This window comes from Nesoenas mayeri (genome assembly GCF_963082525.1).
Source record: "Nesoenas mayeri genome assembly, chromosome: 2".
Classification (NCBI taxonomy): domain Eukaryota; kingdom Metazoa; phylum Chordata; class Aves; order Columbiformes; family Columbidae; genus Nesoenas; species Nesoenas mayeri.
In genome coordinates, this window is record NC_137543.1 from 76,030,983 (window position 1) to 76,052,082 (window position 21,100).

Genomic DNA, 21,100 nt, shown 5'->3' on the forward strand with positions numbered 1-21,100 from the left:
TGATGTAGATTTAAGGGGTATCATTGTTGTTATTTTTTTAAAGCTCAGGAATTACTTAGTCACTTGCTAGAGAAATCTGAATGGAAATTCATGAAACAGTGAAGTGACACAATCTTCATGAGTGGTCCAGCAACACTGAGGGGCTACAGCTGCACCCAACACTGAGGCCAACCTCGCACTCTGCAAAGAAAACATCATGTCACAAAGAGGTGTTTTGGGCTTTTGGCAGCAATGGGACATTGATGGCTTGGATCGTGCTTGAAATGTCTCTGAACTTCACCTCTGAAGCCTCAATCACATGAGCAGTCAAGTAGCACAGGCCTTGGGGACTGGGGAGTTACAGGAGGCCAGAAAATACACAAGCCCATTAGTACTCATCATAATTATTGAAATCTGTAAAATAGGTATTAGAATAAGTCTTTGCAGTAAGATGTGGATTGAAGTATTTGTTTCTCTCCTCCAGAATCAGGTTATTTTTGTTAAATGCCTGGGGGGGGAAAAAAAAGAGAGATAAGAAAATGGGAAGGACAGAATAAAGGCAGCCACTAAGTGCTCTTTCACCAAGGCAATTTTTGTGGCAAATATCTGTGTATAGTAAGTCAGTCAAAAATACATTGAGAAATATCTGCATATTTACAAAAACCTGCATTTGCATGTATCTGCTTACATAATATCATTCCCACAAAAAAGCAATTCAGCTCAATAAAGACAGGCACTTTCCCCCAATATTATAAAACTAATTTTATGGCTAAAAATACTTTTTAATCATACGTAGTCAATTCTAATTAGAATTACTCACTCATTACTTTTTTTTTTTTTTTTTAATTGAATAAGAATTATTTTCTCTTTACTGCATTAATTCCTTGATTTTCAAATGCAACATGTAGGAGAAATGTCTGAAAGTCTTAAGAGTGTAAATCCTGGTTTTTTTAAAGTTATATGGATACTCAGAGTATGAATTTTTGAATTTATTTTTTGGTTTTGTAGCTATCCAGAGAGATGATTAGTGGAATCTGAAAAAGCTTTAAATTAGGTATATATTCCAACACTGTTTACAAAGTCTAGACTTTTCTTGCCATTTTAAATGAAATTCTTTAAAATCTTTTTAATCAGCAAGCAAAATGCAGAAATTAAAACTAGATTATCCAGGTAGGATTTCAGAAAAAGCCTCATTTATAAAAAGCTTTGCAGCTGCAGGAATAAACTGTTTAAGGAATAGACAAAGCTAGGTATTTTCAGAATGGTCATCCTTCCTTAATTCAGTGCATCTGAAAAGCAGAGCTATTCTAAAAGGTCATAAAAAGAAAATAGCTGTTTGGGAACAATGATCATACAATGTAGATATCATGCCTGACTCTCAACTAATGTAAATCTGTACTGCTCATTTACAGAAGATTTTGGGTGTGAACAGTATCTGAGAGTCTGATCCAGAATATATTCACCAGATACATCTCCTGTATAAAGACATAGTGCAGGAAGATGAACGGTGCCCTTGACACCATATCGTTGGAGTCGAAGTATTATCTTCAATATATGTCATGATCATTGTTAATGGTCCTGTTTATTTCTTGAACAAGCCATTAGGGAATACCATTATGGAAAAACAAAACAAACCAACCAAACAGAAAACCTGAGTGGTCTGCGTTTTTCCAGGAAAGGCTGCTGCTGTACAAACTATACATACACACAAAATCTCACTTCCCGTGCAATAGAGAATGACAAAGGAAAGGATCTGTAACTAAAATGCTTCAAGTGAAATCTAGTTTTGTTATTATAAATCAGCATAATTTGAGTCCAAATGCCATTGCAGAAAACTAACAAGTAGCATTCTTTTAATACAACAGAACTGTTGTCTAGGACCGTATGTGTTGTGCATTCCAGAGATCCCAACCCGCTTCTCACCTTGATGGCTTCTACGGAATCATATTTGTCCAGTTTGTTGATATGGTTGGTAATGCTGGTATTGAGAGGAGCTGGTGACACTGGATGGATGACAGTTGCATCGTGGGACTGTTGTTGATATCGTTGGCAATAAGTGTAAACAAGCAGGGTAAGAAGGCAACCAAGTATTGAGCTACTTAATCCCACTGCGATCATGTGAAACATGTTGAATTCTGCTGAGTGGAGAGAAGATGACAATCTTATTTTTAAGGAAGGGGCAATTGAAGCTTAAGCTTGGGAAGAAATGTAGATGAGTGCTTGATTCAAATAAGGATAAGGGAAATTTCATATCTTTCCCAGAATAATCTCAACTGCAATGGTTTATCCGTAAAGCAGCAAACACATTGTACTTCCCTGAAGGGATCATTGTAAGAATCTTAGATACCCATAGACTGAGTAAGTAATGACTGAGATTTTTGAAAGATTCTTAAGTTCAGAACCCAAATAACAGATGAATTACTTGAATTTTGCATGTTTTGATAGTTCAGCAAAGTATCTTTCTTCAGACTGTATACTAAAGCCTTGTTATATGTAAATTGTGTACATAATGTACACATCTAGCTTTTTTTTTCAGTGAAATACAGTATCACCTCCTCTGCTCTTCTTCTAGTTCTTTGTCTTACACAAAGTGACTTGTGGCAGAACTAACAAAATACTGATATCTTCTAATCACAATCCTGCTTTCCCTGAAAAGTTTTCCATCTTCCATTTATTTGGTGCATGTCCCAGAAGCAGTGGCATATGTTTTTTCCATTCCATACTTTGATTTTTGCTGGGTCTCACTGTTTCTATATATTTGATATATCTGGCCAGTTTGACCCCTTATACAGCCTTCAGAATTCTTCCTATATGTAAGATGAGGGGGCGGGAGAAATGGTAGCATTTTAGGGGAAAATAGGAAGGAGAGAGACTCCTTGAAACTCGCTGTGCTTTTAACCATAGCAGCCAGAGTGCAGTCAACAATTCAGAACTCAGCACTCTACTGTCTGCTCTGCCCTTCAAAGATACTATGGGATGAACGATGGGAAACTCTCTCCACCTATTCAAGGATTAAAACTGAGAGGAAACTCATTGCTGCATGAAACTGTAGAAAAGGATTCTAAAGCACAATCATCCCCTGACGTTATTGAACAGAGATATCAGCTCAAATGTGGCACCAGTAGGACCAGCTGGAAATAAACAAATTACATGGCTTTTCATTGTTATTTCAAATTGGAGCTGTGATTTTAGATTAATAAAGAGGTATCAGTGAGAAGCTCATGTCGGAAATTTCATCTTAACACTACTGAAAATTTGTTTATGGTTGCCTATATGCACAAATCAAATATTTTAAACTGAAAAACTGGCACCAGTCTGAACAACATATGTTAGACCCTTTTCACCGTAACACAGAAAAAATGGGCCAGCACATGAGTCTCATTTTAGCAAATGCCTAAGGTAGGTTCTGTACATGACTACTGGGTATTTAGAAACACAAACTGATATGTAGGTGACTAGGTTGACTACATCCTAATAGATAAGTTATCACTGAAATATCCTTCTGCACTTCTGTGAAAGTTTCTCAGTGTTGCAGAACTTAGCCAAATGTTTTCAATGTACCACTGATAGCTAGAAAAAAATCAAATTGCATTACCCTGGCTACCATAGCAAGTTACCACGCACACTGGTACCCCTGTATAACTCTTGTGTTTCCTTATTAGGTCAAAAATGCAGTTTATCTGTGCATGGAAGAACACTAGAACTAGTCAGAGCTATTACCATGATGACACAGACTAAGCATGATAACTTAGCACAAAAATGGTCATTTTTCCTTTTTTCTTCTTCTTATTGTTTGGTGTTTTTAACAGTTTTCACTTTCAAGATTTATTTTGCTAGCATCAGAACTCTCTGGAATGGAACTTCTTTGTTTCACTTTTTAGTTTCTTCTTTGGCAGTGAAGCAGAAACTGAGTCCCAGATACAGTCTGAACTATTAAATGGGTTAGCAGGGTGGCCTTCTGCTATTCATTTGAAGTCCCAAAAAAGGTTTGTGAAATTATCCTGAAAAAGGTGGAGCAACTTTAAAAATTTTGGCCTACTGATAACTAGCATATAATGGGAATTTCTTTTTGAGACAAAGGTGACTGCCATACCGAAAATGAAGAAAATACAAACATCCAGTAATACAAGTTCTTGTCTCAAAGGTCAGTAATGGCAGATGGATATTTAATGAGAAATCCTGTAGTAACTACATCTCTTTTTTCTGCACAAGTGTAAATAATGAGAATGCAGCATTTGGAAGGTAGAATAAAAATAAGAGAGTGCAAAAGGTGAAACAAGAGGAAAAAATGGGGAATCAATATTTCAGCATTTAATACACATCTAGAGCTGAAAAGCTTACCGCCACATCGTTTTTCTTCTATGCTGCTGGATCTTGCCACTGATATTTCTAGAAAAATAAACAAACCACTTATGCCAAGGAGAAAAAAATATTATGAACCGCTAGTTTGATTAACACAGTGAGAATTTAAAAATGTATTCTACTATATTATGTGCACAGGAAAACATTCTTTGTGGAGTTTAAACATGTTGAGAAAGTACTGCTTTTCTGAATAGTGAAATTAATGAGACTTTAATTATCTTGTGTTCAAATAGGCTCATTACTTCTAGAAGTCATGTCTAGTGCTAATGTGAAACGAGGGAATTTACCACTCTTCAGAAAAGATGACTGCCAATTTCATGGGTTTCAATCGTAAACCAATAAAATATAATTCCAGCCAGTATCCTTATCACTTCGACCTTGGAAAAATTTTGAATAAATATTAAAAAAAAATCTGTTAGCAGTCAAGTTTTCCTACACTTTACTTCAGGACCATGGCTTCTATGAAGCAACGTCCTGTCTTACAAATCTCTTTAACCTCTCTGAAAGGGTCAGTGATCGTGTGGATATGGGTGGGGTAAGTGACACAGTCTACCTGGATTTTGAAGGAGCTTTTAAGTTACATGTCAAAGGCTTTCCAAGCAACACATGAAATGAGGGGAAAAAGAGAAAACAGGGTAATACTATGAGCTCAGTTCCTCCAACAGAGAAAGGTTTCCCCTTTTGCAGGGGCCTAGGCTTCTCAGCAGAGCTACAAAAGCAGGAGGCAAATGTGAGTTTGAAGTTTGCTGATGATATGAAGATAAGGTAGCATGGAAAAGGGCATAATGTGGAGACCTGCAGAAGACCCTACAAAACTAGGCAATAAAATAACAAATGAAACAGAATGTGGATCAGTATAAAGTAATACATACAGTGGAAAGCAATCCTTAGTGTCACATATAAAATAGTGGGCTGTGAAGTGACCATTACTATTCATGAGTGTTACTGGGGTTTTATGACAAATTGTCCCATGAAAATACCAGCTTAATGCTCATAAGTTAATCAAAGAGGCAAACCAATGTGAGGTACTACTGAGAGAGCAATAGTTAATAAGGCAGGATATCAGCATTATGGCACTTTACAAATCCACGTATTGTCTACTCCCCGAACGCTGTGTGCAGCTCTAGTTTTCCACCTGAGGACATCTCTAGTAGAACTGATAACAGACTGGAGAAAGACAGCAATGACGGCCATAGGTATGCAGTAGATTCTGTGTGAGGAATAACAGTCTCTTCACCACCAAAAGATGATCCACATGCTGCTACTGCTAAAGGGATGACAATTTTTTACCTTTCTTCACATGCTAAATCAATACTATTTTCAAAATGAGAAATGATCAGACCTGATGGAACATCACTCCCACAGAGAGGTAAAGGCTGAGAACAGACTTTGTCTGGCTGAGACTGTTAATTCACAATCCAAACAAAAAGAAGAAAAAAAAATGTACCAGAAAATCATAAAGCTCTGCAAGGTGAAGTTGGTAAGGACTAACTCTGGAAGCACAGCAGCAGCAACGATGAGGAGTCATTTTTGCACTCTGTCAGAATCACTCTATATACTAAGTTCTGCAGAGGAACAAAGCAAAGATAAGCAGGAGGGGGAGCAGAGAACATGAGGGTGGACACACTAGCACACTAGATGAGGAGAGGAGGGAGGTCAAATAGAAAGAGAGGGAGAGAGAGAGGGAGGGAGGGAGAGAAGGAGTGAACTCTGAGTCAGAGGACCTGGAGGAGCAAAAGCAAGCTGAGCATCCCAAGAAAGTAAGCTAGTTTGCCTAAGGTGAGTGTATTGGGCATGTCATCTGCTGCGATATGGGTGATCTGAGGAGTGGCAAACAAACCAGGAGGGTGAGAGAAAGGTGTCTCATTTCAGAGTCTGAAAATGTCTCCTTTCCAAAATAACTTGTAAAGATATATTGAATTAAGCAGGGCGATTCACAGAATGTGAATATTAGCAAAGCTGCTTCAAAAGCCTGAGGAAAAAGGGGAAAATACAATGTGGGAGTTTTTGCTTTCACACAGATATTTTTCACATTGGTTTTGGAGGAAAAAATAATATTTGGGAGTTAAAGCATTATGTACCATCCATGAAAACAGTTTTTAAATTCATTGATTTCTTTGTTATATTGCACTAACATAGTCACAATAAAAAAGAAGGTTGCTGCACTGAGTAAACACCATTACATCTCAAATGATACGTTAAAATGTAAATTTCTCTGTCTGTGAATAGACTGCTAGCCTTCTTTTCAATGTACACAGACAAAAAGATGACTTGTTAACAGCAATGCAGTGTGGCCACCCATGCCGTTGTGTGGGTTTAGATGGCTGCTGTGATTTAAAAAAAAATAAAGTACAGTCATGAGTTTCGACAAATGCTATAGAATGATATATGACGTGATTATCCATCAGGTACTTAGCAGTCATGTGGCAGATAAGCACATGAGATACAGTTAATAGTATTTATCTTTCTAAGCACTTATTAATTTAAGGCAATCTGATAAATGATTTCCAGATTAACTACCACACAACACTCACTTTTGTATTTGCAAACCACAAGACCTAGAGGAATGTTTCTCTAATAACCTCAAAGTCCCAAAAACACTTAAAGTAAAAAGCTAACTGTTTCTCCTAGCTGTGCTCCCAAGTGGGATGGGAGAAACCTGAAGAATGCTGTGACAGTGATTAACCAAAGTCCCTAACAGTGACAGTCAGGACAGCTCCATAGCACTTGGTGCCATGAGGCAGATTTTCATGAAGACACCAGATCTAGCAGCATTGCCTCTACATAGTAGACCAACACACTTTGGCTGACAAAACGCAAGTTGTGTTCCAGCTCTCAGCTCTGTGCAGTGCAGTCTAGGACAGTACTACCCCTCACTCCTGAAACGTTGAGGGATTTCACTAATCCTCCAAGGAGCAGGCTGATCTCACCTGGGATAAAGTTGGAGTCCAAAGCACAGGCTCGGCTCTCCGTGGTGTTGCCCGTGCACTGGCTGCCTACGGGAAACAAAATGATGCACTGACGGGCACGGAACTGGAAGCCAGATGAGTCGCACTCGGACCACTCGGACCACTCGGACCAGCTGTCTGCAACAACCAGAGAGGGACACACATGCAGACACTGTAAGCAAATGCTTCAAGTACACTGAGGGAGAAATACCCTATATTTCTCAATTATGACAGAAAGCCTCATCCCCAGCTACCACCAACTAGCAGGGGAGAGGTCTTTCCCTACAATAAAACAAAGGCAGTTTGGCTTTGGCAAAAGTCTCTGAAATTTAGAGTCAGATGGTAAATTTGTCACAGATGTATTATGGCTTTGGCTTCTGCCATGGCCTTTGTGTGTGGAAGTGAGAAGTGGGAGGGATTCTGCAGTGGTGACTGAATGAGTGATTGCTGTGGAGTTAATTCCAGTCTAGGTCATTAGAGGGGACAATAATACAGTCTCTTTTTTTTTTTGTATCTGAGAAGTAGCAATGAGAGCTATAAGAATATGTATTCCAGGTCTGAAACAGCATGTTTATGTAACCACAAAAATAGTAATGTCTTGCAGATTTTTTTTTTAATTTATTTTTTTTTTTTTTTGCTTTTGTTATTTCATGTCCATTTCTTTGCTGTAGATAGAGGAGTATTTTCTCCTCTTTTCATCGAGTATTTTCTCCTTCTCTTTTCCATTCAGTTCATTAACAGCTTCTATTGTTTCTCTATATTTCTTCCTCTGCCTAGGTAGTTTTGATTAAGAGATTTTTATTTCATGCCTGTGTGATCTCAGAATACTTCCCTTAAATGAAGTGAATTGATCTCAGTGAGGTGCAGTGAGTTTACTGAGCTCAGCTTTCTTATAATTCAAGCACAAATCTTGCCTTCATAGGACTCTTCTGAGTTTGGCATGTAGAGTAGAAGACAGAGCTGAGTTAAACATTTTTATTTCATCTGTTGGCTTTCTCACTGAGATATGTTTTATGGTTTTCATATGCATTAAATAGTCCTAGTAGGCCAAACTCAGTTTGTTTCTACTTCAAAATTTTAATTGATTTTATGTCACTGTGAAGCAAATTCAGAAATTTTATTTTGCTTCAAATAAAAAAAAAAGCATATAGTAATATAATTTTGTTTCAAGTTAGATTGAAGAACACTATAATTTGTGAATAATTTGAAAAATTCATGAAGGCTTTGTACACTTTTTGTGAATCAGATGAGAAGTCAGGGAAGTCTTGTTCTGTTTTGGGCCCCTTTCAATACATTGCATAAGTTCAGCACACAAGGTTTGCATTTACTCATTACTTTCCCCTTGGCCATAGAGGAAAAGGTTAAAACTCTTCATCATCTAAAATTTAACAGGTTCCAGTAGGAATATTTGAGATTGCAGTTTTGAAAAATGTCAAGTAATAGATGCTTTCCATGACAGTGTTGGACATTCAACTCCTAACCATTAGCATGCTAAAAAGAAATGGATGGAGAAGGTGGACATAACTTTAGCACAGAAGATCTCAAGCAGTGGTCCTGAAACCTCTCCAAGACAGTAGGAGAGTGCTGGTTAGAGACAGCAGCAATCAGTCCTAGCAGCCTGTTGTTTAGATGAATGCCATCATTTGTGGAGTTGTTCATAAAATAGATTTAATCAGCAGCTCAGGCAAGAACCTGGATATTGATATTTATGAACAATTAGCAACTGTCTGGATGGGGTCTCCTTTGAGCAAGAGAGCAAATACCTTGACAGAAGCAGGTGATGTCAAACAGTAGGATCTTTTTTATTGTAAGGAACAAGAATACACAGTTCTGTCCTTCAGCTCTTGTTTCCTAGGAGAGGTCCTGGGAGGTCCTCATTTGCAGAGTGGGTAGTAAGAGCATGGAGGCAGACGATATAATGTAGTTGGATCCTAATTCCGGGGGGTAGGAGAGCTGAGGTAGGAGTTAAACAAATGGAGGAAGTTTCATCCTGTTTAAATAGTGTGGCAAAGCCAGGAGCTGCTGTTGTCACCTGCAGTGTCAGCTGCTAGACTTAATTAAAGTAAGTACATGGATCCTTACCTTGAATAATTAGTAACAATAGAGCCCTGCTCATTCAAGTTTAAAGGAATGTTACTCATTAGAAATCTTGGCACAATTCTCATCAGTGGCAGAGAGCATGCTTAAGCCAAAGCCAATACTTCTGCCCAATCCTGGTATAATTTGGACATATGCAGCAGCTGCCAAAATGCTTGTGAGCATCCTAAATGCAGCTTGTTGGCTGAGGCACTCTGCAGCCTTGACTTGTCCAACGGGCAACCAGGTTCCTTGCTGATGGGGCTACATCCCGTGATAAAACAGGAACCTTGGAGTACATGTATGATCATGCTAGGCTACATACCAGTGACTAGACAAGGCTACTGTTCTGGCCTGCGCTTTAGGCATGGGTCTTCTGTCAAAGCGTTTTGATCAGGGGGTCCTATAAAAGACACTATGTGCACTGAGACCTTCCCATATACACAACACATGGCATCTTCCTCCTATCCTGGAGTCCCGTGGTGATGCCCAGCCACTATAGCTCAGGTAGTCAGTGGGTCTGGTGCCATGCTGATCAGCTCCATCTGGCACACAGAGCCACAGCAGAGAGAGGGGACATCAGTGCAAGTGTGAGAAGGATGGACATCCCTGCAATGGTGGATGCTGGTAGCAAACCTGTGTTCTGAGGAGTGACACTGTTGGGAGCTCAGAGAATGACAGAGAAGAAAGGCACACAAGACTGACATGTATCTTTTCAAATTGGCAGACCTGCCCTTTGTGGAGCCACTACATCTGTCATCACAGAGATGCTGAACTTGCATGCACTTCTACAGACCCAGTTATCTTGCCTCAACCCTTTAATTTCTTTATCTTCAAAGTATTTGAGGCTCTCTTGAACCTCAGGCAGGCTCCTCTCAACTTGCTTCTCAGTTCTTTGCAAAAGTTGTAAGGATGGGAAAGAAAGGGTGGACTGGACAGGTGTTTAATCTGGAACTGCTTTTCACCTCTAACACAGCGAGGCTTACTCAGATATCATGTTTTCTTCCTACAGAGTCTTGGCTGGCCTTTGAAGCCAGGTTAAGTCCAAGTACTTCCTGAAAGATCCCTTGGTGAAGAATGCACCTCAAAAAGATCAGGCCACCAGTACGTAAAAATATAAATTTCTTTCACACAGAACTGCACCATCATTTCTAAATGCTCAACTGCTTCATCCATAATTTGCATGTGTGATTTCGCAATTCAAGGACAGAATATATTTTCCCCTCTTACAGGAGCAGGAAATACTTAAAGCATAAAATACTGTTTTATTCAGTACATTAGAGACAACATTGCAACCAATTATACTTACTGATAAGTAGCCTATAAACCACTACTGATCAATAGTGAAGCACTTCCATTCATACTAATGTGATTGCATTTAGAGAAATTAACAGAAAAAACACAAACACAGTAATATAACTTTCAAGATAAAAGATGAGAAGAACAGATGTATTTTGCAGAGACAAATCTGTTACTTTCTTTTAAGTGGATACTTGCCTACTTTTAGTTGGATTTGCCATTAACCCTCTATACCCTCTAAAAGTCCTTAGCATCAGGATTCCAGAAATTTTAGTTTTCTGCTGGTTTTGTTTAGAGGAAAAAAAAAAAAAAAAGTACTATAAAAAGTACTATTTCAAATGCCAAGAAGTCTTTACTCTTTTCACAACTTAAGAAACATTATAAATAATTTCCATTTTTGCATATGCATTTTGGTGTTTCTTGGTTGTACTTAGATTCCAAGTGTCAGTGTCATTACTATTCCCTTCCTATATTAAATATATAATTCAAGCAGCAAATGTCATCAATGGTACTTCCAGATCTGCACAAGAAGGAACCACTGGCCACATGATCCTCACACGAAAATGGCTCTGCAGGGTGCAGGAGTCTGCCCAAACTTGACATGTGTAGCACTATAGTTATCTTTGTCCCATACTAATGTGAAATAAGAACAGTAAACCAAAGTTTTGAAATCTACATTGTAAACATGAGGCAAGGGTCATTCTCACAGCTAGTTGATGATATGCTCTTTCAAAAACTATGGCAAATTTTCAGTGAGATCGAAATATTAATAAAATATCATAGAACATGAGAAATACACGTCACCCTCTGAAATTTTACTGCTTTATAAAAGTTTTCATTTTCTGGAACCAAAATGAAATGAACCTTCTCGTTCACCTCCCACCTACTTCAAAATTTGGGTAACAAGCAGGTCAAAGATGAAGAGATTATTTGTAAATGTTTGCCAACTGTCCTTTCCAGAAAAATGATAGTAGAAAATAAAGGTGCAGCAAGAGAAACAGCTACAATATCAGCACAATGAATGTGCCGGTTCTGACCTTTTAAAGATGCCTTAAGGATCCCAAGGCAGCTATGTAACTGCTACACACAAATATACACTATTTATCTTGAAAAATCAAATCGCCAACTGATTTATATGCTTGGGGTTTTTTTAAAACACAATACAGAATGTTGCCTCTGCTTTAATTTTGACAAAGTAGGTACTTCTATTATGCTGCAAGACATGCAGTGCCTAGGAAAGAAAATTAACTTAAACTGTAGTTCAGCACAGGTAATACAATCCATAAATTCAAACCCATGGGGCTTGTGCCTTCGCGTGCACAGTCTGATCATGTGAACAGAAAACTTTTGTATGAAGTCTAGGAGCCCTCAATGAAGCAAGTAATACAATGAAGCATCAGAGCTGCTGCTTTCTTTTTGCTGTCACCTGCAATAATTTGATCAGCAATGAATGAAAAATTTTCCCACTGGCTTTTCACTAATTATCTTTTTTGTTGTTGTTTGGTTGACTTTTTGTTTGTTGGTTTGGTTGGTTTTTGTGTGTTTATGTGGTTTTACTCTCTGCTTCTCATTTAAATTTCACAAAAAATAATTAGTTTCCTTTAATATGGTCAAAAGGCAGAGTCAAAGTTACAGGAAAAGTCATGTTCCATAATATAACTGCTGAGACATTTCATTTACTAAGTACTCCATAGGCATTCAAAAAGATGAAGCCTCTGCTTAACATCCAAAGTTGAAGAAGGTGTTTTACAAAGACCAGTAGGTTTGCTGTGTTTCATATGAAAACAGGGCAAACTTTTGTCTATGTGAAGGACCTTGTGATAACACATTGTTGAATGCTAACCTCAGCAATTTGCTTGCTGTGAATGTTTAGTTATGTAACAAATGCACTTTGTGATATTGTTATTAAAAGTCTCCCATGTTTACATGATCCACTTCAAATTTTAGTTTATCCAGACCTGGAACCTGGTAACTTAAATTTTAGTATTTAAAGAGGGAGGTGGTGTCCTGTGGGCAACATCTGGCTATTATTTGATTTACTAAGACTGTGGCATGTAAGAGCTGATTGTGCACTTAATAATGCTCCTGAACAAAAGATCAAGCAGCACTATGTTACCTAACTGTGAATGCTTTATTCTGTGGCATACAAACAACAGAGCTGCACGGGCTGCTTTGCCCATACCTGGACAGGGCTGTGTGTTGCAGAGTGCTTCCTCAGTGTGCAGTCCCAGGCAGATGTCTCCTCCATAGGCTGGTGCTGGGTTTGTACAGGAGCGGGTTCTCATGTAATGGCCTCCTCCACAAGTTGCTGAGCACTTTGACCAAGATGACCAGCAAGACCAGCCTCCATCCACTGAAAGGACAAAATATATCATATTGTTCCAAGTTAATGTTTGATGTGACATGATCCAACCCATATTTCTCATGTTCTGTGGATCTAATCCATGGCCTGCTGAAATTATTGGACATTTTTAAGTGCCACTGAAGCTCTAAGGCCAAAACTCTTTTTTCCTTTTCTCACTTGTGAGGAAATAAAATACCAAAGCCTTTTTAGCAGAAGCATTATATGCTCGAAGTAAATTTCTATTCATAAAATAAATCTTAGTCCAATAATACTGAGAGACACTGAGGAACACAGATTTTGTTTTGCAACCCAGGTGAGATTGCCTTAACCTTAAAACCCATTTCAATTGATCTAGCACAGTTGTCAGGTTTGATGGACCAATATAATGTTGCAATCCTAATGCAGGTCCAGCATAGATGTCAGCAGCAGAATGACGGCAGTAGTTCAAAAAAGCAACAGACGAATGACAAAAAGGACTTGCCACTTAAAGTTTCAAACACAGGTTGTTGAAGAATATTTTTCCCCCATTAGTATTTACCAGTTCAAGTATGTCAAACTGGATTTCAAGGGAGCCCCTTTTGTCAGATGGCTTTCGACACATGGCCACTAGACAGACTTCTGACAAAAGTTCACCTCATTGCCTGCACTGGACAGGTTCCTTTGCAGCCTCTGTTCTTAAAGCTACTGCTCCAGGATGTATTTCTGGCATTTATGGCTGTATTGCAGTCCATCTGCCAAAGACTTACTATTGCAGCCACAAGACAAAGCCAGATATACTTCTCCCAGGGACAGCATTGCCTCTGTAAAGAACCTCACTATTTCTCTCTCTCTGTTTTTTCTCTTTTTCTTTCTTTTTTTTTTTGTTTTTTTGGAGGGGGGGGTATGAGGGGAGAAGTAACAAAAAATTAAACTTTCAAAATTTTCATATTCTACAAAAAAAGAATTTATTTTCAAACCTCTATTTAAAGTGTTATCATTTGCTCTCTCTATACAATACTTAAGTAAGGAAGTGATTTACCACGTCTGCAAGTGATTAAAAAAACCAGAACGTGTGTAATTCAACTGACACTAATAAATGAGACCATAAGTATAATAAAGGCAATGTGCCAGTAAAGTTTTGTCATACAACAGGGCCCTAAACTGAGGAGGAGTTTTGCCTTTTTTTCTCCCATCGCTCACAGCAGTAGTGGGCATTTTACCACACAAGACAGTAACTCTTTATTGCCTACCTTCAAAAATTCTAGGTGAATACACATTTTCTGTACACAATTTTTACAGTGTGCTCATTTAAGGCATTCCTTTTAAGACTTTACTTCAAAGTTTGTTGAAACAATTGGTTGTCACTGAAGTCTCCAAAATATTCCTCCAGCATTTCACAATGTCTCTTTTTTGATGCTTTCTGTTCAATTAATCAAACAGCACTTTCAAGGAGTAAACCAATTTCTCCTGATTTATTGAAATGCTATTCCATAATTATATCTTACCAAAAAAGGAGGTTCCAAATCAGAAAAAAAACCCCACAAACTTTCAATGAAAATATCTGTGCAATATTTGTATTTAAATTCTCTCTTAGATGGAAACGTCGAACATTCAAAAAATAATCATTTTATTTTGGTAGCATTGCATATCACAAATTCACCCACTGAGTTGAGTAGAATGATTTCTATGCAAAGGCTACAACAGTGAGAAAATGAGCTAAGAGAATTTGGTTATTGTGATATTAAAATCTATACGTGCATTTTTGAATGCAATTTCAGACACAACATACCCTCAGGTTCTCATCTGCTAATCACACAGGTAATTCACTAGTGCATACCTAAGGCTATTAAATAATCCGCAGGTGAATTTGTTGAATATATAACATTTTATTCTCTGTATTGTTTTCAATATTACCCTGCAAATCAAGAAAGCATGGAGTTGGCACTACCTTACTAACAATAGTTGTAAAAACATTTGCAGGTAATATATCTGGCCTCTGAACAGCCTGACTGAACAGACAGGATTCATGGAATCTGGTACAATATTCCAAGTATGTAATCTAAATAAATTATTTCCATTATTAAGGAAATCAATGTTTGCTATATTTTTCCAGGATATATTTATCAGCAAAATCATCTAGCTATACAGATGCATAAGAAAGAGTTATACTACCTATCATAAATAAATACTGCATCTCAGTAGAGTGCTTGACTTGTTCTCTTATTCATATAGTCACTGGAAAACAAATGTGTCTTTTTGCCCAGGATAACTCTGTTAACGTAGTATTATGCAAGCTCATATTTAAGAATGCCCCAGGTTATTTGTCTTCAGTGCAGGTGAAATATACTGTGTGATTTTATAACAATTTCAAGACATGGTATCTTTTATTCTGAACTTGTCCCTTTTTTTCTTTTTTAAGTGATGTCAAGTTAAAGCAGAAACTGTTACCTAAGCTATTCATTTCATTCAATATTAAAGTTTTACCTTTCCAGATATTGCCTTTCTTCTTCTCTTTTTTATTTTTTTTTTAATTATGATTAAAAATGATCCTTGATTAGCTGAAATGAATAATCAGAGGCATTTCTGCTGCAGTGTATAGACCTCCATGAAACAGAATGACAGTCTGAAGTTACTTGGACAGTGGATAAATTGTCTGCAAATATTACCTGTGGCTTGTTCACTGTAATGGAGACATTGACCCCCAACACTTTCTACTTACTTTTCAATGGATCAGAGTGAGAATTACAAATGTGCCTTCAGTGGACACTGCCATCCATCATCTATCTATAGGTGGTTGAGACCACAGAGACTGATGGGACATCTAGGAATATCAGGATGTCCCACAACTGTAGTGATCATGGCTATACTACAAGCCTTGAGATGTCAAGGGAGAAGTGGGTCTCAGGAATATGGGAAAGGACAGACATAATACAATAGACAACGTTAGATTTGATCATGGTTGAACTGGACATTGTAACTGTTTTTCTTAGTGACTATTTACTGACAGACTGCCATCCTAAATCTCTAGGCCTTTCAAGGATTATCATAACTACCTCCTTTATTTGTCCCCAGAAGTTTTCCTTCTCAGCAGCAAAGGATGATAAAGCATCATCACGGTTAAATAAGATCAAAGCAGTGGGTATTTACTGCTTGAGTTTTTACAAGTCCTAAATAGAGCTCTGTGGTTTCTTTCATCTTTCTTTTAAGTTGCTTAGCAACACAGCACCATCTGGTTTTTTTTATTATTTTTTTTTCCCTTTTGTCATGGAGTCCTTAATGTTATTTCTGCTTCTTATAGAAGGAAAAATACAGAGCTGTAAGGAAAGTTGCAGTCGCTATGGTTTCTTTACATAACAGTTCTGTAGAGCTGTTGGATAAAAGGAAATTGTTAAAGCAGTTCCACAGTGAAAGATACAAAGACTCTACATTTTCTGATAATTACTGAGGTTGGTCCCTTTTGGAAGAAGGTACCCTTCAGCTAGCAGGGTGCTCTCAAACAATGCTCTTTCCTTTATAGTAAAGCAAACAACTTTTTGCCTACTGGCTGTTGTCATGGTTAATAAATATTTCTTCACCATAATGAAAAAAAAAATCATAGGGAAGAAGATGTTCTAGGGAGAAACAATGCATAGAAAGGGGTTCTCCTGGGGACATGATAAACCCTCCATACTACTGGAGAATTTCCAAGAGACAATTAAGTAAACTGGATAGCCTGCTATGCACTTTGTGTTTTACAAGGATGTGGACGTGTGGGCAGACATCCTGACCTCATCTGCTTTCATAAGAACACAGATAGGGTTGCAGACTCTTTTATACACTGTCTGGTCTCATTTCAGATTTAAGCAATTAAAATATATATATATATATTTGGGCTATTTGGTGTATGCCTTTAGGTTTATAAGTTTTCATGTTCATCTTTTTGAAAACATAGAAAAAGAGAATAAAATATACTGAGAAATCAGTCTTTTCTATATGCATGAAGGAGTATAAATAGAGGGGCAGTAGACCCATCCACCCACAGAAATGCAGATGGTGTGCTTCCCAGTAGCTGAAAAGAAGTTAAATCCAGGGGCACTGGCTGTTTTGCAGCCTTTCGACCTGAGAGAGTACTGCTCCCTTCCAGGCACCTGCAGATCATCCCATTCCACATCACTTAGTCTACTGCTTTTTCCTAATCCTGTGAGATATTTTTGCATTTTTCAGGGTGAGAAAGAGTATTTTTTACATCATAGTTTGCAAAGTCTTGTTTCTGTTATGTTTTTATTCGTAAAGGCAATGCTGAACGAAACAGTCAACATAGCGCAGTGCAGAAACACAGAAGGCAAACGAATGCTTCTAAGGAAAGTGTAACAACAAAATCTAAGAATCAATCCAGGTTTAAATCTGTAACCGAGATTTTTAAGTTAGAAAAGCAACAGTTGCTTCCAAAGGCCCATACAGCCCCCTCCTTATTGGGTACAGAAGCAGCCTAGTGAGATTAATCACTGCATGTGGGGAGATGGGCTTCAGAAGCCTCAGAGACAAGCTTTATTGGATCACAGCATTTTTTCCCCTGATTTAGGAAGTTACTGCAGGATGAATTTTGTCTGTTCCTTTAAATATATTCCTGTTTCCTTGTGGCCAAGTATGATTGCAAGGAAAAAAAAAATATAGGAGAAAAAAAATAAAAGCAATAATGAATAAAAAACCAACAAGCAATAACTGGCTTTAGGGGATGAATAAATAACTTAAACAGCCTTTCAGGGAGTTTTGTATATCTGAAACTCTTTATTGTTATTAGCGCATTTAGAGATATGTGAATTTATTCAGCTCTTCTCAGCCAAAATGTCATAACTAAACAAAACTAAAACTACTATAATAAAAATCTGAAACTGATAGAATCCAAATATATTGTCAAAAAGTATCAGAATTTCATATCTAAGAGATGGCAAATGTCTTTTCCCTCTGAGCCACCACTACGCTCTCAGGAGAAAAGGGAATAGAAATTTGTGTAGCTCATGCTACTCAATGGTGCTTACGTAGCTATGATTTAAACTCCTAATTAAGGCACATTGGTCAAATGCCTCTATGTGCAAAAGAATCAAAGAGAAGGCAACAAGAAATAAAACAAAAATGAAGAAAAAGTTGCCTTTTCCTATGGTAATAACTGAACAGATGTATAATACTGTAAACTAGGACAGAATTCCTTATGTTTGGTTATTATGTTCAGGCAAACAAATCTTCTAGTTAGTAAATTCCTGAAATTTTTGTAAATTTGCAGAATTTGCCATTCAAACAATGCTCCTCTTCATCATCTGTTTCTCTTCACAATGTAAATAGCTCGCAAGCCCCCAAGGGTAACAAACCCCTAAGATGTTTGATTACAGATTACACATACTAGTAACTGAAAGAAAACAGAAATGTCCGAGTATCCACAGACCCTTTCCATAGTTACTGAGGCTGTTCAGTGCTTGCCAGCAAAACTCTATTCACCACATTTCTGAGCCATAAAAAAAGGGGCTGTGGCACAGGGCCAAAGTATAATTTGCTAGTGCAAGACAAAAGTGCAAATTCTCTTCCCCTATCCCTCAGAGCAGTTTGGCCACATAGAAGCTGAATAGTGGGAACAGGCCTTACCTTGCACTGACTCCCAAACCATTTCTGCAGATTATTTGGGAGAGTGCTGGTTAGTTGAAGGAAAAATTGTATGAGAGATCATTCTAAAACTTGCACAAAAGAGACAAATCATATTCCTGGGTCTGGGTACAATTTCTGGCAATTTTCTGGCACTGTTCAATTTACTATTACATATTCAGCCTTCAAATACTATGAATGAAAAGTAATCTGTCCAGTGACTGCTATCAATCCGCACATCAGGAGACCACTTACTTTGCTACAAGCTCTATCACTTTCCCATGCAGGCTCAAGAAAGATTTAATAGTAGCTGCTAAAGGCAGACTCTAGGTGGTTTCAGTATTTCTTTAAGTTCTGGGATCCTACAGCACATTTAGGCCTAACTTACTGGCTATTAAGATACTAATATTTACATTTAAAACTATGTTGCAAGATGCTTAATGAGACAAGAGAGCCTTGGACACTCAGTCATTGCTCCATGGGCTCTTTCATTGTATCAGAGCATTGTATTCAGAGCACTTAGTATCTTCCAGGATGACACTGAGCCCAGATTAATTGATTTAGAAGCATCAAGTCCTATTGGCATTCAGCACGAGTTAGACACTGCTCAGTATATTTCTGTACCACTCGCCTTTCTCAGTACTTTACATCATGATGGTTTGATCCTGTCAGCAAATAGCAGGGCAAGGAGCAATGCAGAACCTGAGCCTGCACTAGCAGGAAGGCTTCTTTACTGCTACCATCTCACCCCTTCCTACTAACCGGTATATTTCTTAAAGGCTATTGACTGGACTGGACTGTAACTAAATAGTTCTGTGCAAGCAGGGAGCATGTGAAGTTGTTCTTAACCCTGAGGGAGATCAGGTAAATCTTAGAAAGCATCAAACCCTTCTTTGTTGCATTTTCATTTCTAGTACTATGGCAAGTATTTTTGGGTTGAGGTCACAACAAAATCTCCTCACATTCCTTAGCTTTTCTGCCTACATCTCACTTACTTACACAGGCACAGTGAACCGCGCAGTCCCTCTTTTCCTCCTCAATGCTCGCAGTGCTAAGAAGGACCTGGTGTTTACTCTCCCACAGTCCCTGCATCTCTTTCTACAGCCTCATCTATGTGAGGAAGGTACAGTCAATACCATGATGAGATTTGCACCTACACCAGCCTTTCTCGTAAACATTTGTAAGGACTGTGTGATCCCCTAACAGGGACATTTTAGAAACTTACTTACATAGCTAGGCTAAGAGTGACTTTGTGTAACTGGCCTACATGCAAGCACTCAGAAAATGAAATCCAGTGCCAAGCACTGCAATTGGGAAAAAGGCTGAAAATTGCCCCAGCCATGGTTTCTCTTCCTGGTTGCTCTTCTCTGAGCCCTACTGTGGGGTCTGCCAGATTCGTACATGCAGGTCTGGAACAAAGGCACATGGGTTTTTTATGTCTCCCATTTCTTGATGAGGTCTTATGAACATCAACCTAGTAGATGTTCATGTTAACCATCCAATTTAACTTTCTGCGACTTTCATTAAAAATGAAGGTAATACAATTTCATCAGTATGCTACTTTAATAAAAAAATATTCCCTTTCTACAAATTTATAATGAGATCTAATTTCTGGATAAGCCTTATTCTGCAATCATTTTTTACTCTCCCATGTCTTAAAGGGAAAAAACTAATCAATTGCATCTACTGCTTGCAATGTTTTCCCTTCAGATTTATCTGAGATCTGACTCAGCCCCTTATGTTTCTTCTTAATTACTGGCAAACAGTAGTTCTGTAGCTGAGAAACTTTGTGATTCCTTGCAGACTATCATACATCTAAATACTTCATTCAAGCTCTATATCTTTCTTCAAATTTGCTTTGCACTAAAAAGGAAAATGAAACTTGTCTCTGAAGAAAGTTATTAGATAAATTAGGACATTCCTTCTTGCTTCAGAAAGGCCCACCACACTTTATACCAAGTGAGCTTTAAGAATATTTTCAAATTCAGAGACAGAAGAAGAGGGAAAGATTTGTATATAAAGCATGGTTTCAAGTTCTGCCTTACAACTTCATGTATTTTAGTTTGGGGTATTGGCTAACTCATAAGAAGCAAGGACCTCTACATCAATCTTATGTCTGTATAACTGTGTGTTTTACTGGTGGGAACAATTTCTTTCAAAAAAATATCAGTGTATAAGCTGCCGAGCTAGTTAAAAATAACATTTCTGAAAACCTTTAAAGTATTTTAAATTTGAAAACATGCAACAAAATTCAAGACAGCATATAACTTGGGAACACAGTTTTAATTTGTAAGCATATAGACACAGATAAATACACACATTTTTATGTGTATCTATGTATTTATGGTAATATATTTAGGCAATATGTATATTGCCATAGTAATCCTATAGGTTCACACTTGAATAAATACCAAAAGCTCCATGTCTTCAATAATAAAATATGAAGCACGGTTCTACATGATTAATACAATTAAAGATGTATGACATTTTATTTCTTAAT

General features: G+C 37.8%; 1 protein-coding gene across 1 annotated transcript in view; it reads right to left on the bottom strand.

The window, feature by feature from the left end:
* Positions 1-367: 367 nt before the first annotated feature.
* The window catches only part of SEMA5A (semaphorin 5A), a gene marked incomplete at both ends in the record, with an annotated part of 321,097 nt that continues 300,364 nt past the window's right edge, over positions 368-21,100 (bottom strand). The window contains 5 exon segments of the mRNA XM_080340350.1: positions 368-487; positions 1,903-2,114; positions 4,321-4,368; positions 7,272-7,427; positions 12,847-13,017. Coding sequence (XP_080196476.1) covers positions 368-487; positions 1,903-2,114; positions 4,321-4,368; positions 7,272-7,427; positions 12,847-13,017 — 707 coding nt within the window.